At 38.6% G+C, this 23,009-nt stretch overlaps 1 protein-coding gene and 1 long non-coding RNA gene across 2 annotated transcripts in view; one reads left to right on the top strand and one right to left on the bottom strand.

The window, feature by feature from the left end:
• Positions 1-23,009, bottom strand: part of ABTB2 (ankyrin repeat and BTB domain containing 2) — a 150,812-nt gene that overhangs the window by 6,296 nt on the left and 121,507 nt on the right. Inside the window, exons 5-14 of the mRNA XM_034417345.2 lie at positions 18,293-18,458; positions 17,063-17,152; positions 16,193-16,294; positions 13,792-13,888; positions 12,928-13,063; positions 10,934-11,160; positions 6,583-6,761; positions 4,106-4,211; positions 3,893-3,995; positions 1,041-1,131 (exon numbers count right to left, since the gene is read on the bottom strand). Coding sequence (XP_034273236.2) covers positions 1,041-1,131; positions 3,893-3,995; positions 4,106-4,211; positions 6,583-6,761; positions 10,934-11,160; positions 12,928-13,063; positions 13,792-13,888; positions 16,193-16,294; positions 17,063-17,152; positions 18,293-18,458 — 1,297 coding nt within the window. The remainder of the gene's footprint in view (positions 1-1,040; positions 1,132-3,892; positions 3,996-4,105; positions 4,212-6,582; positions 6,762-10,933; positions 11,161-12,927; positions 13,064-13,791; positions 13,889-16,192; positions 16,295-17,062; positions 17,153-18,292; positions 18,459-23,009) is intronic.
• Positions 6,146-8,616, top strand: LOC117665456 (uncharacterized). The gene is made up of 3 exons (XR_009621440.2): positions 6,146-6,356; positions 7,202-7,457; positions 8,510-8,616. It is a non-coding gene; the product is annotated as an uncharacterized LOC117665456 (long non-coding RNA).

Genomic DNA, 23,009 nt, shown 5'->3' with positions numbered 1-23,009 from the left:
AAGAGGCAACTGGACTTGGGGAAAAAAAGTACCTTTGGGACAACAATGACTTGGATGACTGAGAAGCTCCATAGACATATAAGTAAACCCATTTAATGCAAAAAATAAATAAATAAATTGACTGTGAGTTGAGGAAAACCAACTGATTCTTTTGATAGTTCTAAATATTATCTTTTCTGGGTCTCCAGCTTTTACATATTTTCAGCTTGCTCTATAACGGGTGTCAAACTCACATTGTCACGGCAATGTCACGTGACGTATCATGACGTTTTCCCCCTTCGCTAAACTGGGTGTGGGCGTGGCCAGCGTGTGACGCATATGGCCCATGGGCCTCAAGTTTAACACCTATAAAAACACCTATAAAACCTATACTTTTTATAGGTGTTATATTAACACCTATAAAAAGTATAACACTCTATAAAAACAAAACTAGAGAGCAAAATATGCTGCTATGTATTAAGATTTTATGGATCTATTTTTTTCCAAATAAAGTCAGCTTTATTTATTCTCTTTTGACAACATTCCACATCCTAGGTTATGTATCTATTTAAAAATATTCCACATTCAAGTTTTGGGTTTTTTGGGTTTTTTTACAAGAAAGCCTCATAAGCCTTCAATTGCTTAAGTGGATTTAATACAAAGCCAGCAAGATTTTTTGCTCTATTCATATTTAATTTGTTTAACAGAGCATGAAAATTATGCCTGGGAAGTTTTGGTTACTATCCATGGAATATACTTTTGCTAAGTAAAATGACTATTCTTCAGTATGTGCTTGCATCTCGGGAACACTTACAATGGGAAAAAAAATGAACTTTGGGTGGATCTGGCCTATCTGATGAAAAAATAAACAACTGGCAGGGTTTTGACCTCATCCCATGGACATAAGCATAAACCACTATCTTTAGCCAATGTTAATCATTGCTTTCTTATTGTGCAAATGTGCTAAGCATCAGAAGATAAATGCGTTCAAAATCACAGCTCCACATTTCAGTGTTGGACAATGGAAAGAATAAACTTTGAAAGTATTCTTTGAAACCCACCTTGAAGATATTATATCTCATGTCACTAATTTCCACAATCTTACTGCCTTGGCTGTCTTGTCCTGTTTTATTGGTCATCAGTGTCTTAAATCTGTGAAAACAAGCAGAGGTGATTTCTTAGGAGGTTTTACAAGATTATTTGCTTGGATTATGTTTTAACTGATTAAGTATAAATGCTTTCCCACCACCCCACCCAACTCCATTCTTTGAATTTTTAGGATTATCAGCCTTCCTAGCAGAAGCTTCCTGCAAAAACAAAACAAAACAAAAAACCAAACCAACAAAATAAAACAAAATAAAACAAAAAAATAAAACAATCCTAACAGGTACTCTCTCAACTTATTGGACAATTCTGACTCTGTCTGTCATTGAAAACCAGTCTTTCTTCAAGCATAGGAAAGTAGTTGCAGGAATCCAGTTCAGATTTAATTTGAAACTAGGCTGAGAACAGGAACCAGGGATAATGATTGTATGATATCCCAACAGTGGGCACATGTAAAACTGGATTTGTAGTTAACTACAATAAAACAACATTGCAATTTCTCCCCTAAATATACGTGTTTTGTTACTGTAAAACTGTTTGGTGCACTATCCCAATTCTAAATGCACCAGAACAAATATTGATGTAACCTTGCCTAAATTTTGGATTGCACCATGCCATAATCCCTACGTTTTCATATTTTTGTCATCTCATAATGGTGCAGTTTATGCTTACAGTTATTGGCAGCAATCCAAGCAGGCTAGGCTAGCTGAGGTGGGATAACTACAAAAAGATTTTCTCTGCTCAAATAGCATCACAGTTATTACATCAGTCTAAGCTTAGTAAAACGACACCAAAGTCATTTGTTCCTCTAGCAATAATGGTGGATCAAATCCTACACTATGAATCTGATATTTAAGAAGAATGTAACCCTCTTCAAACCAGATTGAAATTGTTTGATGGAACACGAACAATATTCTAAGAATATCTTTGATCAGAGTCAAATCGCAATGTATTGGTCCTCATCCTATTCAGTATATTGAGTCCCCAACCCATGCACCACAGACCAGTACCAGTCTGTGGCGTGTTAGGAACTGGGCCACAAAGCTGGAAGTGAGTGGCGGGTGAATGTGTGAAAAGGAAACCATCCCTCCCCCCCCAACCCAGTCCATGGAAAGATTGTCTTCCATGAAACCATTAGACAGGACATTTGAATGAGATATACTGGTATTGCAGCAGTCCCCAACTGCTACAGTATATCTCATTCAAACATCCCGTCTACATCTTCTGAAATAAAATGGAGAGGCAGGGCTAGTCCATCTACATATTGATTTGACTTCAGTCCCCATACTCAAATACTGTAGCTCTCTCTTGGTTTATAAGAAATGGGGCACAGCATGAAAGATAGATAAGCAGAATCCTAGGAAATTCCATAGCATAACTGCAACCATCTACCAGCATCAGATAGGCTAATCTTGCACAGTCCAGGGTAATGAGATTACCAGAAAGTAACCAATCACATAATACCTCCCATTTCTTTCAGCGAGGTTCATCTCCTTGCTGTTGACCAAAGTACCCATATCCAAATTGCAAATACAATAAAATCTACAGAATCCTGATCAGCAATTACTCTATTTGTGCAGAAATCTGCAGGAACCGACTTGTAATATTACATCTTCTGTGTTGGATAGGTTTCTTTAGGAGTGACTAGAGAAATTCAAATTTCAAGGAGACAGTATCTCTTTTTGTTAGGGAGAAATTTACAAAGCCCAGGACAGAAATGAAGTTCCCCTTTCTATTAGACTTGATAAACCAAGAGGGACAAGATTAAGCAAGTGAGAGGTCACTTAGACTTGGCCAATATTTTGTTTACATTCTCAAATTTCAGCTGTTGGAGTGCTTTCAATAATAATTGAGTATATGTAGGTGGAGCTGAGCACTTCCATAAAAGGAAGAACATTTAGTGCGGACCTTAGTCAAAATGAATATAGACAAGTTGATCTTTCAAATATCTTACAGAGATATTACAGAGTATTTTAACACTTCTTGTCAAGAGCCAGAATGCAACTGGCTTCTAACTCCATGGATAATATTGATATAGTAATGCAAATAGTGGTAATAAAGAACTCTTAAAGTCAATCACATATAGTGTATTCTTATTACTATTACCAGTTTAAAATGCAAACTTTGAAATTAACATATGACCTCTAACCTTCCATGTTTTTGCCTGGAAGCAGTGGCAAAAGTTCCTTTTTATCCATTCTGGGCTTCTAAATATTGTAAATCTATTCTCCGGCCACACTTGAATGGTTTATGAGTGATATGGACTCACTCTTGTCATTTGTCTGACCTGGGTCCAAGCACAATCCCCTACTGCTTCTGCTATTTTGGAATTTGGGATTGGCGTATAATTGTTGTATGCAGTACAGAATGGTGTTAATTGCACTTGTAGATGACCTTTGGAAGGATTGGGATGGTTGTGGTGCACTTATCCTAATTTTCCTTGATCTCTCAGTGGCTTCTGCTATCATGGTTATAGTATCCTTCTAGAATGGCTTTGAGGTTTTAAAGGGAAAGACATGATGTTTGGATGGTTCACATCCTTCCTCAATGGCTGTGATGGCGACCCTATGGCACACGTGCTACTAGAGCCTTCTCTGAGGGTACGCCAGCCGTCGCCCCAGCCCAGTTGTACCACGCATGCGTGCGCGGCTCCCGTTAGCCAGCTGGTCTTTGGGTCTCTGCCGTGCATGCGAGGGGGGAGGGGCGCATGTGCGGGGGTGCTCGCATTGCATTTGGGGATTCGTGCGTGCGCCAGGAGATCCTTTGCATAATTCAGTACCAAGTACCACTCACTGAGGGAAAAACTCACTTATTTGAAGCAGTAACCAAGAGAACTTTATGAGCATAAAACAGTTTTCCTTCCACTTGAAATGTCACATCAGACATATCTTTGTTATTTAGAAAATGAGGATCTGCATAGAAGAGAAAAAAAGGGAAAGTTTAATTAGGTTTCACTGTAGAGAAACACAGTAAGAAACCAAAATCCACCGAATAACTGCTGATTGAAGGTTAACTATGTTACCTAGGCGGGCTGGCAGTGTCTTTCTGATTTCAGGAATACTGGGGATGGGGCTGCTTCCATAGCAGTGACTAAAGATAGCTGCAAGATGCTGGCTGATTGAGTCATTCTGTGAAGAGACAAGTTAAAGAAACATATTATTCTGCTTTTATTATATAGAGGAGAGCTCTATATAATAGAAATAGAAAAAATAAGACATTTGAATTAATCACTCTGCCAAGGATGAATGCAATACTTACAGAGGGAAGAATAACCATATCTGCACTGACTCCTATACCTAAATCTAAAATAAATAAAATTCCTTTCTCAACCTACAGGTGGTATCTGTTTTTACCAAAGGCCTTTGAGTTGGAGGGTTCTGCACAGTATCTCTGTTGATCTTGGTACTTCCCTCATCTGGACAGGGAGCTCTGAGGTTGTTTCTGAAATTTGTTGGAGCTACTCTCCCAGTTTAGGATTCACAGACCAAAGTGCTCCTTCCACCACTGATCTTTACTTTCCACATAATTCCACCTATAAAAGATCCGAGGATCTCTTGTACTTAAGAAATATAAAATTAACTGAGCTGAAGTGTTTGCCATTTTTGTCTCATTCCAATCTCTGGAAAGAAATAATTGCTAATACCAGAAGAGGATTGATCAACAAAACTATTTATTTTGTAAAGATATTGGTGGTATTGAGATTTACATATTTCTATAAATGGAATATACTAAATTGTAAATTGTGTGTCCAGTTGTAGGACAGAAAGGGAGAGTTTAAAATATTACTAACGTGTGGGGGTGAATTTATGAACAAATGCCTTTATTAAATATCCACTCATTACAGATACACCAAAGAGAAGCTGCCATACTTCGGTCCTGTCATGACAGCTGACTCACTTGAAAAGTCAATCATGCTGGGAGTGATCAGCAGAAAAAGGAGAAGGGACCGCCCTTGTAACCATTGGCTGAACCCTATAAAGCAGTGGCCCCCAAACTTTTAGGCACCAGGAACCAGTTCTGTGGACTAGAGTAGGCTTGGTTTTGTGTGCTGCCTGCATCCCACAGAAGAGGCTTCACTTGTTTGCACAGCCAAGTTTTATGCCATGGACCGGTGCCATTCCACGACCAGAGGTTAGGGACCCCTGCTATAAAAGATGACACTGGGATGACCATGGCACATCTGAAGGAGGTGGTGCGAGACAGAGGGGCATGGAGAGTCCTGATTCATAGAGTGGCTGAGGATTGGACATGATTGAGTGGCTGATGACGACAATGACAGATCATTTAAGTTATTATTAGAATTAGGGCTTCTACTGCAAAAGAGAGCTTTTCCTTCTGGTCCCTGTTAGTGTTGTCAGTAAACAAGCACAAATAAATATAGCTAAGGGTAAGTGAAACACCTAGAATTAATTATGGTTTTCCAATCGAGATGGTATGTTTATTCTAACTGGCTTAATTTTCCTCCAGTATGTGATTGTGAACTGTGAGATTGTTCAGCCCTTTGACTTCTTTCACGTTTCTTTTTTTTTTTTTTTGAAAAGTTTTTCAGCTTTATTTCTTACACACATAACATAAAATGTACATTTTCTTATACATAATTAATTCTACATATACATGTTTTCCTTAAAAAAAAACAGTAAAATAAGGCATTTTAATTACATTCGGAATTGCTCTTCTACCCTTTCTTCCCTCATTTTGCAACAACCCTTCTTCTTCTCCTCCTCTTTCCCTTCCCTCCCTCCTCTCCTCTCCTACTTTCTCCTTCCTCCTCTCCCACCTCATCCTACTTCCCCTTCCTTTCCCCCACTCCTCTCTTCTTTCCCCCCTTCTCACCTCCTCTCCTCCTCCTGTCCCATACCCTTCCTTCCTCTCCTTTTCCCTTTCTTCCATTCCTCTCCCTCACTCTCCTCTTCCTCCTCTTTCCTCCTCTCTATTATGATGGTAATACTGATAGATAGAATAAATCTGAAAAGAAATTGAAAGAAAGTATATACTATTAGAATACAGGAGTTGCTCGGATACCAAACAAGGAGAACATTCCACAGCAAAAAAGACTTCTTTCACATTTCTGACTGAACTATCATTTCAGTGTCAGAAATATGCAGCTCTGAAGGTTGATTAAGGAGGAGGAGGATACCTAATGGATTTCTACATCTGAGTGCTTGCAACTTCTTCTTCAGAAGAAGAAAGTCAACAAATCCAGCTGCAGAATGGATGCAAGTGAATGAATGAACGACTACTAGGAAGTGCAAGCAACCTAACAAGCAATATGAGTATGGTAGATGACTCTTGACAATTGATACCTTTGAGATCTACCCTAGTAATCCAGTGCCAGTAGATGTCTTTCTTCGTATAGTGCATTATTGGCATGTCTTGCCCAGCCCAAAGATCACCAAAATGATATAAGTGTTTGAGATCTCTGGATTTCTGCATCAAGAATGATGTTAGGAAAGGAGGATAAGGAGCTGAAGTGTTGTGTATAGTTTTAGAATAGCTTACTTTGCTGGTTCTGAGGATTTCAAACATTAGTTTCAGTCCATCATTCACTAGCTCTTCATTGTATTCTTCTTCTTTAATGGTGACAAATTCCCTTAGGAGGTTCTGTACCACTGAATAACGAGACTGATAAAAAGTTGTTCGTAGTGACTCAATCCATACATGCAGCTTCCATGGGATCCCTGGAACCATTCCAAAAGAAAGAGGAAATATAATTTTATTAATAAGGGTGGACATTCAACTCATAAGAGGCAAATAGTACTCTGTATCAAATCAAATGTTTAGTATTAATGTTCTAATACAGGAGTGGGCAACTATGGCCCTTTTGCAACCTGTGGACTTCAACTCCCAGAATTTCTGAGACAGCCAAGCTGGCTCAGGAATTCTGGTAGTTGAAGTCCACAGGTTGTAAAAAGGCCACAGTTGCCCACCCCTGTTTTAATAGCACTAGAAATTTATTCACAGAGTATGACACAGGGTGGCACAGGGCGGTATAATATTCCAAAAAGATATATAAGAGATGTGATTATCTTTTAAGGATTACTATAAAAAAATAACAGAGCTTAACAGAATTAAGAACCTGCTTTTGTTTTATCTTTATGTGCATGGATGAAATGCTTAGGATCATGGATGCATGATAACGGGTCCCACACTGCTTTCACTCTGAAACTATCTATGCAAATGATCAGGATGGATTGTATGATGATTTATCTACGTTGCCACAAATCTGCTAATGAATAGACATCTGCATTGTTGCACAAAAGTATGCAGTCTATTCTAGTTATGTAGGAAGAATCTGAAGACATTTCCAGGCATGGTACCGGAGCAACTCCAAGACTATTCTAATCCTAGCACAGAATTATCAGGAATTACTCAAGGTCAGATAACACATTAGTTCAATCAAGTAGTGAGCTGCTCTATTTCTTCTTTTCTTTTTTCTTTTTATCAATTTGGAGCCCTACATATGATTTCCTAGGAAAGTAGACCGGTAGGTTTAATCCCACTTTCTGCAACTGCTGTTTAAGTTCTCTACTGTCCATGCTTCTGAATATCCCAAATCTAGCTGGTAAATTTTACAGTACCACTGAATACTGAGAAAAAAATATTAGTAGTGCTTCTATTTTCTTATGAAAAATCAACATCAATAAGTCTCTCAGTCTTCCCCAACCCCAAGAGTCTGAACTGCACTGGACTTCATAAAAGCATATCTGGCTCGCATTTATGGAAGTTCATCACCAACATGTCTTGACTCTCAAGGGCTTAAATGAAGCAAAGCCATGTTGGATTAACTGGAGAATTATTCTAACCAGAATCTAGTTGGAATCCCTACCCCTAGCTCCAATTCTAACCATAACCCAAGAGCAGGTACATCAGCAAATAAGGTTACTACAAAACAATATGGGTGAAACAGAGAATCAAGAAAAGATTGAAAAGGAAAGAGTGCAGAGAAGAGCAACATAGATGATTAGGGGACTGGAGGCTAAAACATATGAAGAACGGTTGCACGAACTGGGTATGTCTAATTTAATGAAAAGAAGGACTAGGGGAGACATGATAGCAGTGTTCCAATATCTCAGGGGCTGCCACAAAGAAGAGGGAGTCAAGCTATTCTCCAAAGCACTTGAGGGTAGGACAAGAAGCAATGGATGGAAACTAATGAAGGAGAGAAGCAACTTAGAACTAAGGAGAAATTTCCTGACAGTTAGAACAATTAATCAGTGGAACAACTTGCCTGCAGAAGTTGTGAATGCTCCAACACTGGAAGTTTTTAAGAAGATGTTGGGTAACCATTTGTCTGAGTGGTGTAGGGTTTCTTGCCTAAGCAGGGGGTTGGACTTGAAGACCTCTAAGGTCGCTTCCAACTCTGTTATTCTAAATTCTAAATCTGCTTCTTCCAAACTAAAATGAAGTGTTTCTTTTGCTTTTTCAGCTTGTCAGCAAAAATGAAAGGTGAAGAAAGAACTCCTACTTTTAAAATGAGAAATTTGCAAGAATGCTCTGTAGTTTTTTTCATACAAGAATAAAGATTAGAATTCAGATGCTGCTGTTTCTTCTTAAACATCATTTCAGTTCTAAGGAAAGAACGCAAAGCAGGGCAGAACTTCTATCCAAGTTTGAAAGTAGAAATAAGAAATCCAATCATATATGGCTTGTTATCAAATGACCCATTTTACATAGCAGTTTAAATGACTAATCTGATCTTCATCTCTGATTAGTCCAATATTCTTAATCTAATGTTTTCAAACTTAATTTAAAAAGATCTTGCACTGGACCGCATCTCATTTAAACTGCAAAAAACATTTGAGCAGATCATGTCCCCTAATAATGAGACGGTTCTTTCATTTTAATGTTCATTTAATGCATTTTCAAAAGGTCTGATCTCCTCTTTAAAGAGGAAGATTGAAACTCTCCAAAGTTTTAAGAACCAATTTTCCAGCACTTAAGAGGATTGAAGCACATGTGGCTGTTTCTTAATAGTCAATCTTTATTTCAGGACAATATATATTTCAGGATAATGGTATCAGTGCCAAAGCTGAAGTTTATTTATTGCCAAAGTATTCCCCTATTACTGTAGTTCAGTTATTTCACCAATAATGTATATTTTGCAGCACAGTCTACAGCATTAAGTTAGCATAATAAAACTGATTCTTCAGCTTTTTCCAAACATTCTTCCTGGAATAAATTAGAATGCAACTAAATTTTTACAGGGTACATTATCTTGTATGTCAATGGATAAAAAAGCCCTGCCTTAATGTAGCTTTTCTTTGCAGCAAGAATTAGTGTAGAGGTAGGAATATAAACTACGGTATTTTTGGGAGTATAAGATGCACCAGAGTATAAGACGCACTTTAGTTTTTTGGGAGGAAAATAAGAAAAAAGCTGATTGGTGGGTGGATCGGCCTCCTGGAATACCCAGAGGTGTTTCCAGAGGTGGATTTTAGCAACAGGTTCGTTGATTGTGAGCCCTGTGCCTTGCTTTTTTTCCCTGCCTCTGAAACTTCTGAAACTCTGTTTCAAAAAAATCTTTTTTTTCTGCTTCTGAAAGCCTCCGAAACAGAGCTTCAGAAAAAAGGCTTTTTTTCTGAAGCTTCTTTCAGAGGCTTTTATTCTGAAGGACTATCTGTACTCTGTTCAATCTCCTTTTTTTTTTTTTGGTATTGGTATATAGATTAACCTCTTCCGATCTGTTGGTTATTGTGTCATTCTCCAGATTTGTTAGCATAGTTTGGTTACTGATTTACTGATTCTTCTTTTGTTGCTTGCCATATTATTTTAGATAAAAACCTTTCAAAGGCTTTTTTTCTGAAGCTCTGTTTGGAGGCTTTTTTCCTGAAACTTCTTTCAGAGGCTTCTTTCAGCCTCTGAAATCTCTGTTTGCGAGACTGGGCGAGGCTACATTCAGAGTATAAGACACAGCAGATTTTCACCTTTTTTGGGGGGGGGGGGAAGGTGTGTCTTATACTACGAAAAATACAGTACTGCTTTCTATTTCTTTTCATTTCATTTCATTCTTTTTGCACTGTCTTTTTCTTTTCTTTTTTCTTTGTTTCCTTTTTCTTTATTTTATTTTATTTATATCCCACCTTTATTGTTTTTACAAATAAGGTGGCAAACATATACAGTATACTTTCCCCTTAAAGACCAAGATGGGTCTTTAACTCTTGGTCTTTTGCTTTCTAGCATGGTGCCTTAACCACTAGACTTTCTATTTTTAATTCTTTTAAATAAAAAATTATACCAAAACAAGCCCTGCTTTGTTCATTTCCTGAACTACTGCCATAAAGTTTTTTGTGAGGGTGCCCATCAGGAAGCCACTTTGTTCGGAATGCAGTAGCAATAGCAATAGCAATAGCATTTACACATATATACTGCTTCATAGTGCTTTTACAGCCCTCTCTAAGCAGTTTAGAGTGTCAGCATATTGACCCCAACAATCCAGGTCCTCATTTTACCCACCTTGGAAGGATGGAAGACTGAGTCAGCCTTGAGCCTGGTGAGATTTGAATTACCAAATTGCAGGCAGAAGGCAGTCAGCAGAAGTAGCCTGCAGTACTGCACTCTAACCATTGCGCCACCGGGGCTCAGTAGCGCAGATAATTACCATTATTTTGCAAGATCTTGCTTGCAGAAACCCAGACAATCACTAGATGGTAGCAAAGAGATTACAGAAGCCTTCTCTTTGCTGTCATCTAGTAGTAGTCTGATTTTTTTTTAACAAAAAAAAAGCCCTTTAAAATAAATCCAGCATTACATATATATATTTAATACACACACACAGACAGACATGTACAAGTGAGTTAAGGAATTTTTTCAGGTCTTACAATGATAAGGAGAGTCAAAAACAAAATCTTACCAAGTACTCTCAGTTCCATTGTGATATCGACATAGCCATGCTCGGCACTGTAATACATGGCCTCCTGTAATGCTTTCATTCTGGTTTTGCATAACTTAACTTGGCCCTCATTAGAACTTCCTTGGCTGGAAGTATCGCTTTCCACACCTTCTGCTAAAATCTCTTCCAGGGAGAGAACATCTCCCTTCGACTGCTGTGGTTGGGTCAACAGCTTGCGCAGGACATTTCTGTAAAGTAAAAACAAAAGGATCTGTAACTATAAGGTAAAGGTTTCCCTCGCACATATGTGCTAGTCATTCTTAATTCTAGGGGGCAGTGCTCATCTCCATTTCAAAGCTGAAGAGTCAGTGCTGTCCGAAGATGTCTCCATGGTCATCTGGCCAGCATGACTAAACGCCAAAGGCGCACAGAATGCTGTTACCTTCCCACTAAAGGTGGTCCCCATTTTTCTACTTGCATTTTTTTTATGTGCTTTCGAACTGCTAGTTTGGCAGAAGCTGGGACAAGTAACAGGAGCTCACCCCTTTATGCAGCACTAGGGATTTGAACCACTGAACTGCCAACCTTTTGATCAACAAGCTCAGCATCTTAGCCACTAAGCCACCGGATCTCTTCAGATCTGGAAACTATGAGATAACTCAGTTTACTCTGGTAATTTGGTTAGTAAATGCCTATGCCCACAAAAATAATTTTAACGATGCCAAGGAATCTTTCTAGACAAGCAAGAGAAACGCAAAGGTGGAATTTAGCAACATTATCTCTTAACTATTTTTGACTTTATTTACTGAAGTATTCACTAGGCCACATATACATTTACACTATAACCATACCTTGCAATTTAAAACAATCTTATTTGTTTTAAACTGCCACTAACAGCTGCATTCTGTGAATTGAACGTAAGGATACAGTGTGTGTCAGTGTGTGTTTACATTGAGATTTTTTATACTAATAACAGTGGTGGATCAGGTGATCTAGTAGCAGCAGCGGCTGGAGGCTCCGCCCACCTGCCTGGACGCAGAAGTGCACGCACGAACGAACCAGTAGCAAACTAAATTGAAACCCACTACTGACTAATAACTAATACAAATAACTAATACAAACTAAAGTAGAATGAGAAAGTAAAAAGTAAAAAAGAGAGATTAAAAAGCACAAAGTGCAAAAAAGTAATAGGAAGATAAAAACAAAAAAAGTAGAAAAAGATATTAAAAAGTTGGTTTTTGATCTTCACAGCAGGATTAATTAGAATAATATTTTAACCTCTCTAAGATTGTATTATGGTTTTCTCTTTTCTATAGTCTATCTTGTCTAAGCATCAAAGCCAGAAATCACAACTTCATTTTTTTCTTTTTATACAGAAAAATCCATAAGAGTTAAGGTTGTATATTTTGTCAAGGACTGCAGAAGATATACATTTTTTAAAAAATTCTAAATCTCTCTTGCAGGTACTCTCCTTGTTGCTGTTTTTTTCCTACCCCAAGATGCTAAAGCCTTTGGTAATTTGGGTGTTTTCTATTATTGTTTGAAGTTTGAAGGGCCAATGGTTCTCCATAAAAAAAATAATATAACAAAAGATACCAATTTGAAAATATAAATTTTGGTCCTGATGTTAGCAAAAATATGAATAGTTGGCTGAGATTTACAAAATGATTAAAAATGCAGTGATGCTAGGATACAGAAACTTGATGAATACAAATTGTATTAGGCTACAGAAATGTCCTGGCAAAACTACTGCTTCTATCATGTGACACCTGGTAAATGAAAAAGTAAAGGAGACACCATTCTCTGAGCTTGCACTGCAGTCCATAATCCACAGTGTCCTTTGTATGTTACTGAACCATTCAGAGGCCTTTAATAATCTCCTGTGAAAGAACCCAAGTAAATCCCTTGCTCCAGGTGCTGATATAAAGCACAGAAGGAAAAAGAGGTGACATCTCTTTTCCTATCATCCGTGGGGCACAACTGACTGCACTTACCAACCTATGCCTATGATTTACCTATGTCCATGAGCAGCAGCATGGCTGAAACAGTTCATGTCTTCATGAAGCGATGAGGAGATCCCATTGGCCTCCAGCATACTCAGAAGGGGATCAGCTCCTCGGCTCAGTAGCAAACTGACCAGCTCATAGTTGCCTAGAAATGCAAACAGTTGTATTGATGTTGTTTTTTGTAAAGTTGTAAAATAGCAGTTACTTTTCCTTCCTTCCTTCCTTCCTTCCTTCCTTCCTTCCTTCCTTCCTTCCTTCCTTCCTTCCTTCCTTCCTTCCTCCCTCCCTCCCTCCCTCCCTTCCTCCCTCCCTCTAATTTTTAATAATGGTCCTGTATATTTGATAAGATGTGGGGACCAAATCTCGCTGTGCATATACAGTAATGTGCAAAGGTTTGTATGCATACCATTATTTTCTATTATAGTTTCCGTTCCCCAAAAAGGGAGCAAAAATCATGCCAAGTGGATCTATGTGCATTCACGAAGACCACATATTATCTTGTGTACATACACTAAGTACAGTTCATCATTTCATAATCCCACATAGTCTCACTGACCCACTGAAAACAGGCTGCCAGGAACTGGCACGCCTATATTAAGTACAAAATATTTGGCACCTCTGAAAATATCGTTTCTTCCAAATTTGGGGGTTTTGACACTTCATAGTCAGACTGACACCCAAAGAGATATTGGAGGCAATTGTTTTAAGATTATGTGTCCATACCAATATTTCTCAACTTCAACATCTTTAAGATATGAACATTTCAATTCTCAGAATTCCACAGTCAGCCAATACTGGGAGCTGAAGTTGCTGTGGTTGAGAAACCTCTAAATAAAGATTAAGGATGAAAATGCAACACTTGCTGAGACTTGCCTGCTGCTGAGGCCAGTTGAAGTGGTGTCTCCGCATAGTTGTCTTCTCCACTGTTGACAGCAGAACCTTCAACATGGGCCCCTGCATCCAGCAGCAACTGTGAAAAATACCCAGAGAATTTAAAGAAGAAATGCAGGCAGGGAGACTGCTTATCACAGCACCTACTTTCCTTGGTTGCGGTTGTTGTAAGACCTACAGTAAGGTTACTAGATGTGGACTGCAACATTCCAGATGATCAGTAGATGGCAGCAAATAATATTTGTAAGCCTCTGCTACTCACTAGTGGTTATCTGAAATTTTGCAGCCCAGATCTGATAGTCCTAACATACACCATTTTTGGAATTTAATTCACCAACTCTAAAAGTTTCTCTCTTTGTTTATTTTTTAAAGCTCAGGTAATTTTCAAAGAGACAGCTGTATGTCAGATGCACGAAAACATAACATTTCCAGCTATTTCTAAAAAAAAAAAAAGTGGCACCTATGGAAAATCATTTGGAAATAGGCTTAGAATTCAGAATTATTCCTAAATGTTTGTATCTATTTTTGGATTCATGGCCTCTGGCTGTTTTTGTCTTCTCCAATCTCACTAGCTGAGCACCATTCCATAAAGCTATTTGGATGGACTCTCTTCCAATCAGTCCATTATAATAAGATATGAAACTGAAAGAAAGAAGCAGCCTGCACCTGTTTTTGTCTGCCTCCATCCCAATCCCTTCTGTTTTGTGTCCCTTGTCTTTTGGACTGTCTGAGGCAGAGGCATACTTCTTATATATGTATACCACTTTGGCTTGAGAGAAGTGTTTGCAATGAGGATGTCCATGGACAGCTTTGTGTCTGTACCCACAAAATTTTCACAAGGCCTCCAGGGCAGGGGTGAAATCCAGCAGGTTCTGGAGAACTGGTAGCGGAAATTTTGAGTAGTTTGGAGAACCAGCAAATACCACCTCTGCTGGCTCCAGAGTGGGATGGGAATGGAGATTTTGCAATATCCTTCCCCCAGGAGTGGGGAGGGAATGGGGATTTTGCAGTATCCTTCCCCTGGAGTTTTTTTTTTTTTTAAATTTATTTATTTATTTATTTTTAATTTGATTTATATGCCGCCCTTCTCCGGAGACTCAGGGCGGCTTACAATGCGTTAAGCAATAGCCTTCATTCTTTTGTATATTTTATACAAAGTCAGCTTATTGCCCCCACAAAATGGGTCCTCATTTCACCTACCTTAGAAAGGATGGAAGGCTGAGTCAACCTTGAGCCTTGGAGAGATTCGAACCTGCAGTAATTGCAGGCAGCTGTGTTAATAACAGGGTGCTTTAAACCACTGTACTATCAAGGCTCTTGACAGAATGGAGTGCAGTCAGAATGGAGATTTTGCAGTACCCTTCTCCTGCCATACTCACTAAGCCACACCATGCCCTCCAAGCCACAGAACCGGTAGTAAAAAAAATTTGGATTTCACCACTGCTCCAGGGCCCTGTACCCTTTTTCCCGCTTTTCCAAGCTAAGCAGTTTCTGATTCCTTTTACCAGGAAGACAGCTTCCTATCTCCTCCCTTCTTCCTACCCAAGACTGCTTTGAGGAGGGAAGGTTGGTTTATGTACTGTATCTCTCTGCCTGTTCATCCACAACAGTGCAAGGTTGTGTCTTGCTGTCCGTGTCTATATGAAATAAGTGTCTGGAGACTGTACGTTTTGTGTGTGTGAAGATAGTTCTATATCTTTCAGTACATACACAAATGCATGCCAATAAATGTGTCCGATCAGGTGCCTTGGCACTTTATGTATCTTTCATCTTGCAAAGCATTGTCTATCCCAGTGAAAATATCCAAAAATTAATGAGTACGAAAGAAATGCTTTGTTTCTGAAATAATTGGTGGTGCTTCCTCTCTCCTAAATTTGCATTTATGAATTGTTGCCAATTTCTCTGGGAAAAAGTCGGAAAAAGGCATTTTATTTATTTATTTGTATCCACCTGATTATTTTTATAAATATCTCAAGGTGACAAACATATCCAACATACTTTCCTCTTCTTATTTTCCCCACAATGATAACTCTGGGGGTGGGTGGGTGAGGTGGCTGAAAGAGAATGGATAAAATATATGACCGGCCCCAAAATGCCCAGCTGGCTTTAATGGCTAAGGTGGGACTAGATCTCAGAGTCTCCTGGTTTCTAGATAGTTCTCTTAACCACTAGACCAAGCTGCCTCTCATTGCTAGTGAGAACATATGTGCTTCGAAATGGAGGCATATTTGGCATCAAATGCAGAATAGTGCCTCCCGTGTTCAAGCAATCTACAAAATCCCAGGCAAAATGAATTTTCATCTTGTTAGTGATGCATTATGGATCTCCAATCATATTCTTTTCAGGTTGCATGTGAAACTTTAATAACTTGTCTTTTGCTGACCTGGACAACTGAGATATGGCCATGTAATACAGCAAAAGTGAGCGCAGTCCAGTGTCGACTATCAGGATGAACTGATGGGTATCGAGATGAACTTCCAGGAACCTGAGAAAAAGGGATAAATGTTTATTGGTTGCAATTCTTCTTGTTGTTAAGATCCTAAAAAGCATTTGAGAATAGCACAACCCTGGTAAATTGCAATCCTTGGAAAATTCTGCCAACCCCAATCAGTGTGTTTAATTCTTTAGACTGGTTTGTTGGTTTAAAATGCATCTGCTAGTTTTCTTTAGAGGTTATTCTTGCAGAGGGAAAAGAATTTATTCTTTCAATTTTTGCATTCTTTTGCATTGTGACTCATTATCTCATCTACAGCAGGTATTGTTGCTTTAGAATCCATAAACCACTATCACCATCATTTCTAAAAAGAAAGAAATTTCTCTCCAAACCTATTCAGCAAATTATTATATGAACCTCAAAATATAATGTTGAATTTATATTTACTGACAAAGAAATAAAGGGAGACTAGTATAGATCTATTTCGAGCTATTTAGCTCTCGTCAGCTAGCCAATAAATAGCTAAATGCTTGAAATAGCTTGAAATAGATCTATATTAGTCTCCCTTTATTTCCTTGTTGGTAAATATAAATTCAACACACACACACACACACACACACACACAATAGTTCGGTGTGAAAACGACTGCCTGTGAAGACTTCTGGATTGGGGCTGAAAGGTGAAAGTGGAAGCAGTATGCTCCACCCCATATTTGGGTAGATTAGGTTGCCCTGATAAAAAACACTCAAAATACAATATTTCACTTGGCAATTATTAAATAAGAATCCATACCCATTTCTGGAGCTGATTTTCACTTACTGGTATATCCAGATTTGCTCCAGCATCAATCAGCATCTGCACCATGGCTTCATCTCCAGCAGAACAGGCATACATGAGTGGAGTCATACCCTTTAAGAACACAGTACACAGTCAGTTATTTTATTTCCAAAAGCAAAGCTCAGAAACAGAATGTTGGGTTCTATATATTCTACATAAGTACATTTGTTTCGTCGCACTTTATAATACATCTATGTTATCCATGTATGATATACTTTGGCATAAATATTTTTTTGTTCTGATGAACTTTGGAAGTAGAATGTTCCAATGTTCCAAAGTTCTAGGCATCGAATTAATTTCAGTGTAAGGATTTATACTGATTCTCCTGCAAAAATGCAACGTTGCAAATGATTGTTTTCCTTCTCTTTTTTTTGTCTGTGAGACATAAAATGAACACATTCACACAACACATGAAAGCATAAACACAGATTAATAACAGAAAATTGCAATGTCAACATAACACATTGGGTTATGAACTGGCTTCAGAGGTGGGCAGAAGTGAGTATCAGAAGACATGCTATGAAACACTGAAGCAACATTGGTTTACAGCTACTATATTTACTTTACAAATTTACTTTGTCTATAAATCTTTACAATGCCTTCATGATATCGGTCAGATTAATGAGGCTTCTGAAATTCTTCTATTTCCCCTTACAAATTTAGTCACTGCCTTCTATTGACTGAAGTCTCCCATAATGAGCTTTAAGGAAAAGGAAGAGAATCACACATGCACCTAGTTTTGCTAAAATAACTAGAATCAGTTAAATGCTCCTAGTGCTGAATGATGCAGACTATCAGAGTAGCCCTGAGTTAACCTGTAGTAAAAACGTTTACATGCTGGTTTGGAGAAATACTCTTTCCCCAATACTCTACATATTAGCAATAGCATTTAGATTTATGTACCTCTATATAGTGCTTTTATTCTAAGCAGTTTAGACTCAGCATATTGCCCCCCAACAATCTGGCTCCTCATTTTTATCAACTTCAGAAGGATGGAAAACTGAGTCAACCTTGAGCCTGGTGAGATTCGAACTGCCAAATTGCAGGCAGCCGGCAGTCAGCAGAAGTAGCCTGCAGTACTGTATTTTAACCACTGCGCTACCATGGCTCTTTTTCTATGTCTTTCTATGTCTATGATTGTAATAACCTAAACTTTGGATTTTGATCTTCCTCATCTATATCATGAATGTTACAGAACTGATTTTTATATACCTGATCATCCATTGTATTAACACCTTCGGGTCCTAAGGCTTCTATAGCTTGGTTAATCAGATCAGTCCTTCCACAGTTCAACATTCGAAACCCCAGATCCTGCTGGAATTTTTCAGTAGCAGCCTTTGCATCCATTCGCCGGAAGGAACTAAAGCAGCATTCTGGCCTGTGGAAGTGTTACAACCAAACAGTTCATTAATATTATTATTAATATTATTGCTACGGTCCTATATCCCAGCATATTGTAATCTTGCGTTCACTAAGGAAGAAACAGATATAAATGAAAGACATAGAATTATTTTTGCATCCTATCATTCCTGCTACAGTATTTGTCTTCCTCACTATTAATTTGAGAACTGTTTTACATTTGATATGGTAGAAATCTGAGATGGCATAAAGGATTGTATTATTTCAGACTTCAGATAAAGAGATCATGTTTCTGTTCTGACCTAGGCTTCCTTAGAAAGTATGCAGCACAATCTTAGTCCCAGCAAATCTCTTTAATTCATATGGCTGTGAATTATTGTCATTCCCAGTCTGAAGGCTTCTCAAACAGTCTTTCAGGGCAGTGTTTGCAAACACCCACCTTATCTCCCTTGGAATGTTGCCAGAGAACTAATTGCCACACGCAGGGCAAGGCCAAATTTAGCACAGAATCAAACAGAACTTTCCCAAAGCTTTTACCAACCAGATGAACTAATTGCTTCCTGCAAAAACTCATGTCCCATTCACTTCTCTTTTATGTCTTATGGGAGGGGCCAATCATCTCCAAGCCTTACTCCCAAGTCGACCCTGTTTTCTTAATTGTTCCTGTCTTCTGGCAGCTCTGCGTATGTGCACACTGGGAACAGGCTCCTGCTGTTGTTCTGTCTCGTTGATGTCAGATTCTGGAGACTCAGGAGGCAGCAAAGAACTACCAGATGGCCTTGGGCCCCTCTCTGCCTCTGACTCAGAGCCCTCATCTGAGTCTTCCCCAGACTCCAGGACTGGCCCACATTCCTCCCCAACCTCCTCACTGTCTGAATCTGCTGCCAGCTCTGCTGGCCGCTGGTGGGCCACAACAGTTTCTAAATGATGTTTCTAACTCAAATTTCCTACAAACAGGCAATAGTTTTAGCTTCCATTGTTGTTGATCATTTACAGGAAACATTCAGAAGAGGCATAATTCCTCTTGTAGGCTGAAAAGTTACAATCCTATCATTCATGCTCATCTCACTTGATCATGTGTAAATCAGACTAAGACAGATGCTTTGTTAACCATTTTGTTAACAGATGACCACTATGCAGAGAATTTATATGGCTGGCCACTCACTCTCAGCAATTCTGGCACCTTACAAAAAATAAATGCCCACTATACAAACACCCTAACCCTAATCTCCAGGCAACAAAAAAAAATCAATCTAACAAGCCACTTGATGGGCTCCTTCCCACTCTGAGTTCCCCAGGCCTGTTTCCAGGACCTTGAGAAAGAGTGTCAAAGTGGGGGCCAGTCTAATTTCCATGGGAATGTTGTTTCAAAGGGAGGAAGTCACCAGGAGAAGGGATCATCAAATGGATATTCTACAGCATCTTCAGAACGATCTTATCATGTGGATGCTATAGCACACACTACAGAAAGATTAGGGTCCTATTGTTCCCATTGCCCATTTGAAGCCACTGTGACCATATCCATCCCTTTGGTCCCTAGCCATTGTTTTTCAGTCTTTGGGTAACAGGAGGGTCTAACTGTGCCAGACACCAATCCCTCCCATTTTATTTGCCAGATTTGGCAAGTAGCTGCGCAGCTGCCAGGCTGGGTGAGATAGCAAGAGAAGTATGTATGCACTGAGTGAGTCTGTATGAGTGCATGCATGTGAGCATGGGGAAGGGCTCTTGATGCACAAGTTCTTCTATCTTTGTGTCAGGCTGAAACTACAGATCAATTAGTAGGAGTTGATCTACAGGGCTGGGTAGATGCAATTTTTACTTGTGTCCAGTAGGCTTCAGGAAGACAATGGGCATTGTTTCAATGCCCAGGCAGAATAATGGTTGCAAGTGCAGTCAGCACATTTTAATGTCAACCTACAGTTGTCTTCCATATTGTCAAATTAACTTTAGTCTTGCTGTGTGGTCATCTCCCAATAGGTCTTTTATATGGATAGATTCATTTGACACTTTCTCCTCTATGTGCAAATTGAGGTTGTTTGGTCTTTTTCTTTTTTTTTTACTGACAGACCTTGATGAAATTATCAAAGCTTTTTTCTCTCTAAACAGATGGAGTACTTACGTTTTAATTGTTAGTGTTGCATATGACTAATTTTGTTTCTGATTGCATCAGATAAAGCAGTTGAGGTTAGGAAAACAATATGGAGTGCTGATGCCAAGATAGCAGATTGGGAAATTCCAATGTGTGACTTTTGTTTATTCTAAACTTTTGACAGAAATCCATTTGTTTCTTAAAAAGCATTTACTTAGATTCAGCACTTTTGGAAATGCTAGACTGAAAGACTTGGAAGAAAGAAATTTTGCACTGTTAGCCCATTTCTGAGCAGTTAAAGAAAAATGCTAACGTTCTGTCCAATGCATTTAATTTAGCAATCTTAAAATTTGTATTTGTTGTATTTGTATTTGTTTGATGCCACCTGACTGCAACTGACCCTTCAATAAAAAACATTGTTACACTTCAATGCATTTTTCTTCTTATAATAACTACTTTTCATAGTTTTTCAGAGATTCTTGAGAGTGCTTAAATGACTTTTCAGAAGCCATACAGAATTATTAAAGAGTTAAAGATTTTAACTGAAATCTTTCATGCCTAAAATATACTAATATACGTAATACTCCAAAGTGAGTATTCATAAATATACAGTTAGCCTCATCCTCAAAATAATTTCCTATAAATATTGAGATTTTGAAGAGGGATAAATATTGAGATTTTCAAGTGGTATTTAAAGATTAATATGATAAACATATGACACCAAGACAGGAAACAATGGTGGCAAAACCAGTAGAATAGATAGCAATTGGACTGTGGAAGGAAGCAGGAAGCAACTGACTGTTTGTCATTAGTTTATACAGTCCATACTAGAACATTCCCTGCCATAATGTTAAAGGTCAAAGAACAGTAGAACACCCTAAGAAGAGCTGTACTGAATCACATGGAAGGCCCAGTTAATCCATCTTTTTGTTTCCACACTGGTCAACCACAGTGGTCAACCTAGCTACCACTAGGATGCTAGTATCCAAGTATCCTAGCCATCATGGATAATCAGGGATCTGTAATAACTCCACAGATATTATTTAAACCTTTATGGGAGAGTGGTGGAAAATTAAGGTTTTTTGGGGGAAGGAAGGACAGAAATGAATTAAAGCTTTTTTGGAGGGATAAGGGAAATTAAACCTTTTTCGATGAAATGAATTGTTACTATTTTTTTTTTTTTTTTGGAGAGAAGAGGGAAATGAAACTTTTTTTTGAGGGAGGAAGGAAATAAAAGTTTTGTCTTTTTTTGGAGGGAAGCACTCCTTTGTACACTGGAGGCTCTGGGATCTGGAGCAGATTGGCTACCATTTGCAAGGCTGTCATGGGCAAAAGGCACAATCTTGCCACCTTGGCTTGACTGCAGCCGTGAGGGTAGCTTGGCACTGCTGTAACACAGACTGAGAGGGAATGTTAATGTCCGTCATGTGGTGCTCCTGCTCTGTCCGTGCTGTGAAGGCACCGAGCAATTCTCACTGCTGCAGGTAAACTGAGGCAATAAATTTGTGCAGGATTACTTGTGAGTTGTTAGTCTGTAATTTTATGATGATTAGTGATTACATTTATTATTATTATTATCATTATCAATCATTATCATTATCATTATTACTCAATTTAAATCATTTTGTGTGCACTTGACTTTTTACCATGTGCATAGGTTTAATGAGTGCATACTTTAGAAGGAATATGTGTTTATACTGCTATTTTATCTGATTAATGCAATTCATTCGTTCGTTCATTCATTCGTTCATATAGCACCAGCTCTTTATGATACATGTAGGTATCCTGTCAAAATCATGACTGGCAGCCACCAATAGTTGACAGTGCAATTAACATTGCATTGGGAAAGAGCAACAAAGATGATTAGGGGACTGGAGGCTAAAACATATAAAGAACAGTGGCAGGGATTGGGTATGGCCAGTCGCAAAAAGAAGAACTCGGAGGAGGGGGGGACACATGATAGCAGTGTTCCAATATCTCAGGGGTTGCCACAAAGAAGATGGGGTCAAACTATTTTCCAAAGCACCAGAAGGCAAAACAAAAAACAATGGATGGAAACTAATCAAGGACAGAAGCAACCTAAAAATAAGGAGAAATTTCCTAACGGTGAGATCAATTAACCAGTGGAACAGCTTGCCTTCAGAAATTGTGGTTGCTCCATCACTGGACAACTTTTAAGAAGACTGGATAACTACTTGTCTGGAATGGTATAGGGTGTCCTGTTTGAGCAAAGGTTTGGAGTAGCAGACTTCCAAAGTCCCTTCCAACTCTGTTATTCTATTGTTCTGTTAAAGTTTTACTGTTCGTGAATTTGGCCAAACAGTTTTAAAAATCAGTAGCCGCTGATTCAATTTGTGGAAATGGATTTTATAGTTTTAATTATCCGTAAATTTCTCCTGACATTCTTACCATTCTGCTTAATATATAACCCTTGGTGAGGTACGTTGGCTGAAAGTGAGCTAAGTAAAATAAATAAGTTAA

Source organism: Pantherophis guttatus, chromosome 1 (assembly GCF_059756535.1).
Source record: "Pantherophis guttatus breed Tessera chromosome 1, ASM5975653v1, whole genome shotgun sequence".
Classification (NCBI taxonomy): Eukaryota; Metazoa; Chordata; class Lepidosauria; order Squamata; family Colubridae; genus Pantherophis; species Pantherophis guttatus.
Note: the sequence above shows the minus strand (reverse complement) of the source record. Positions and strands in the feature narration are given on the sequence as shown.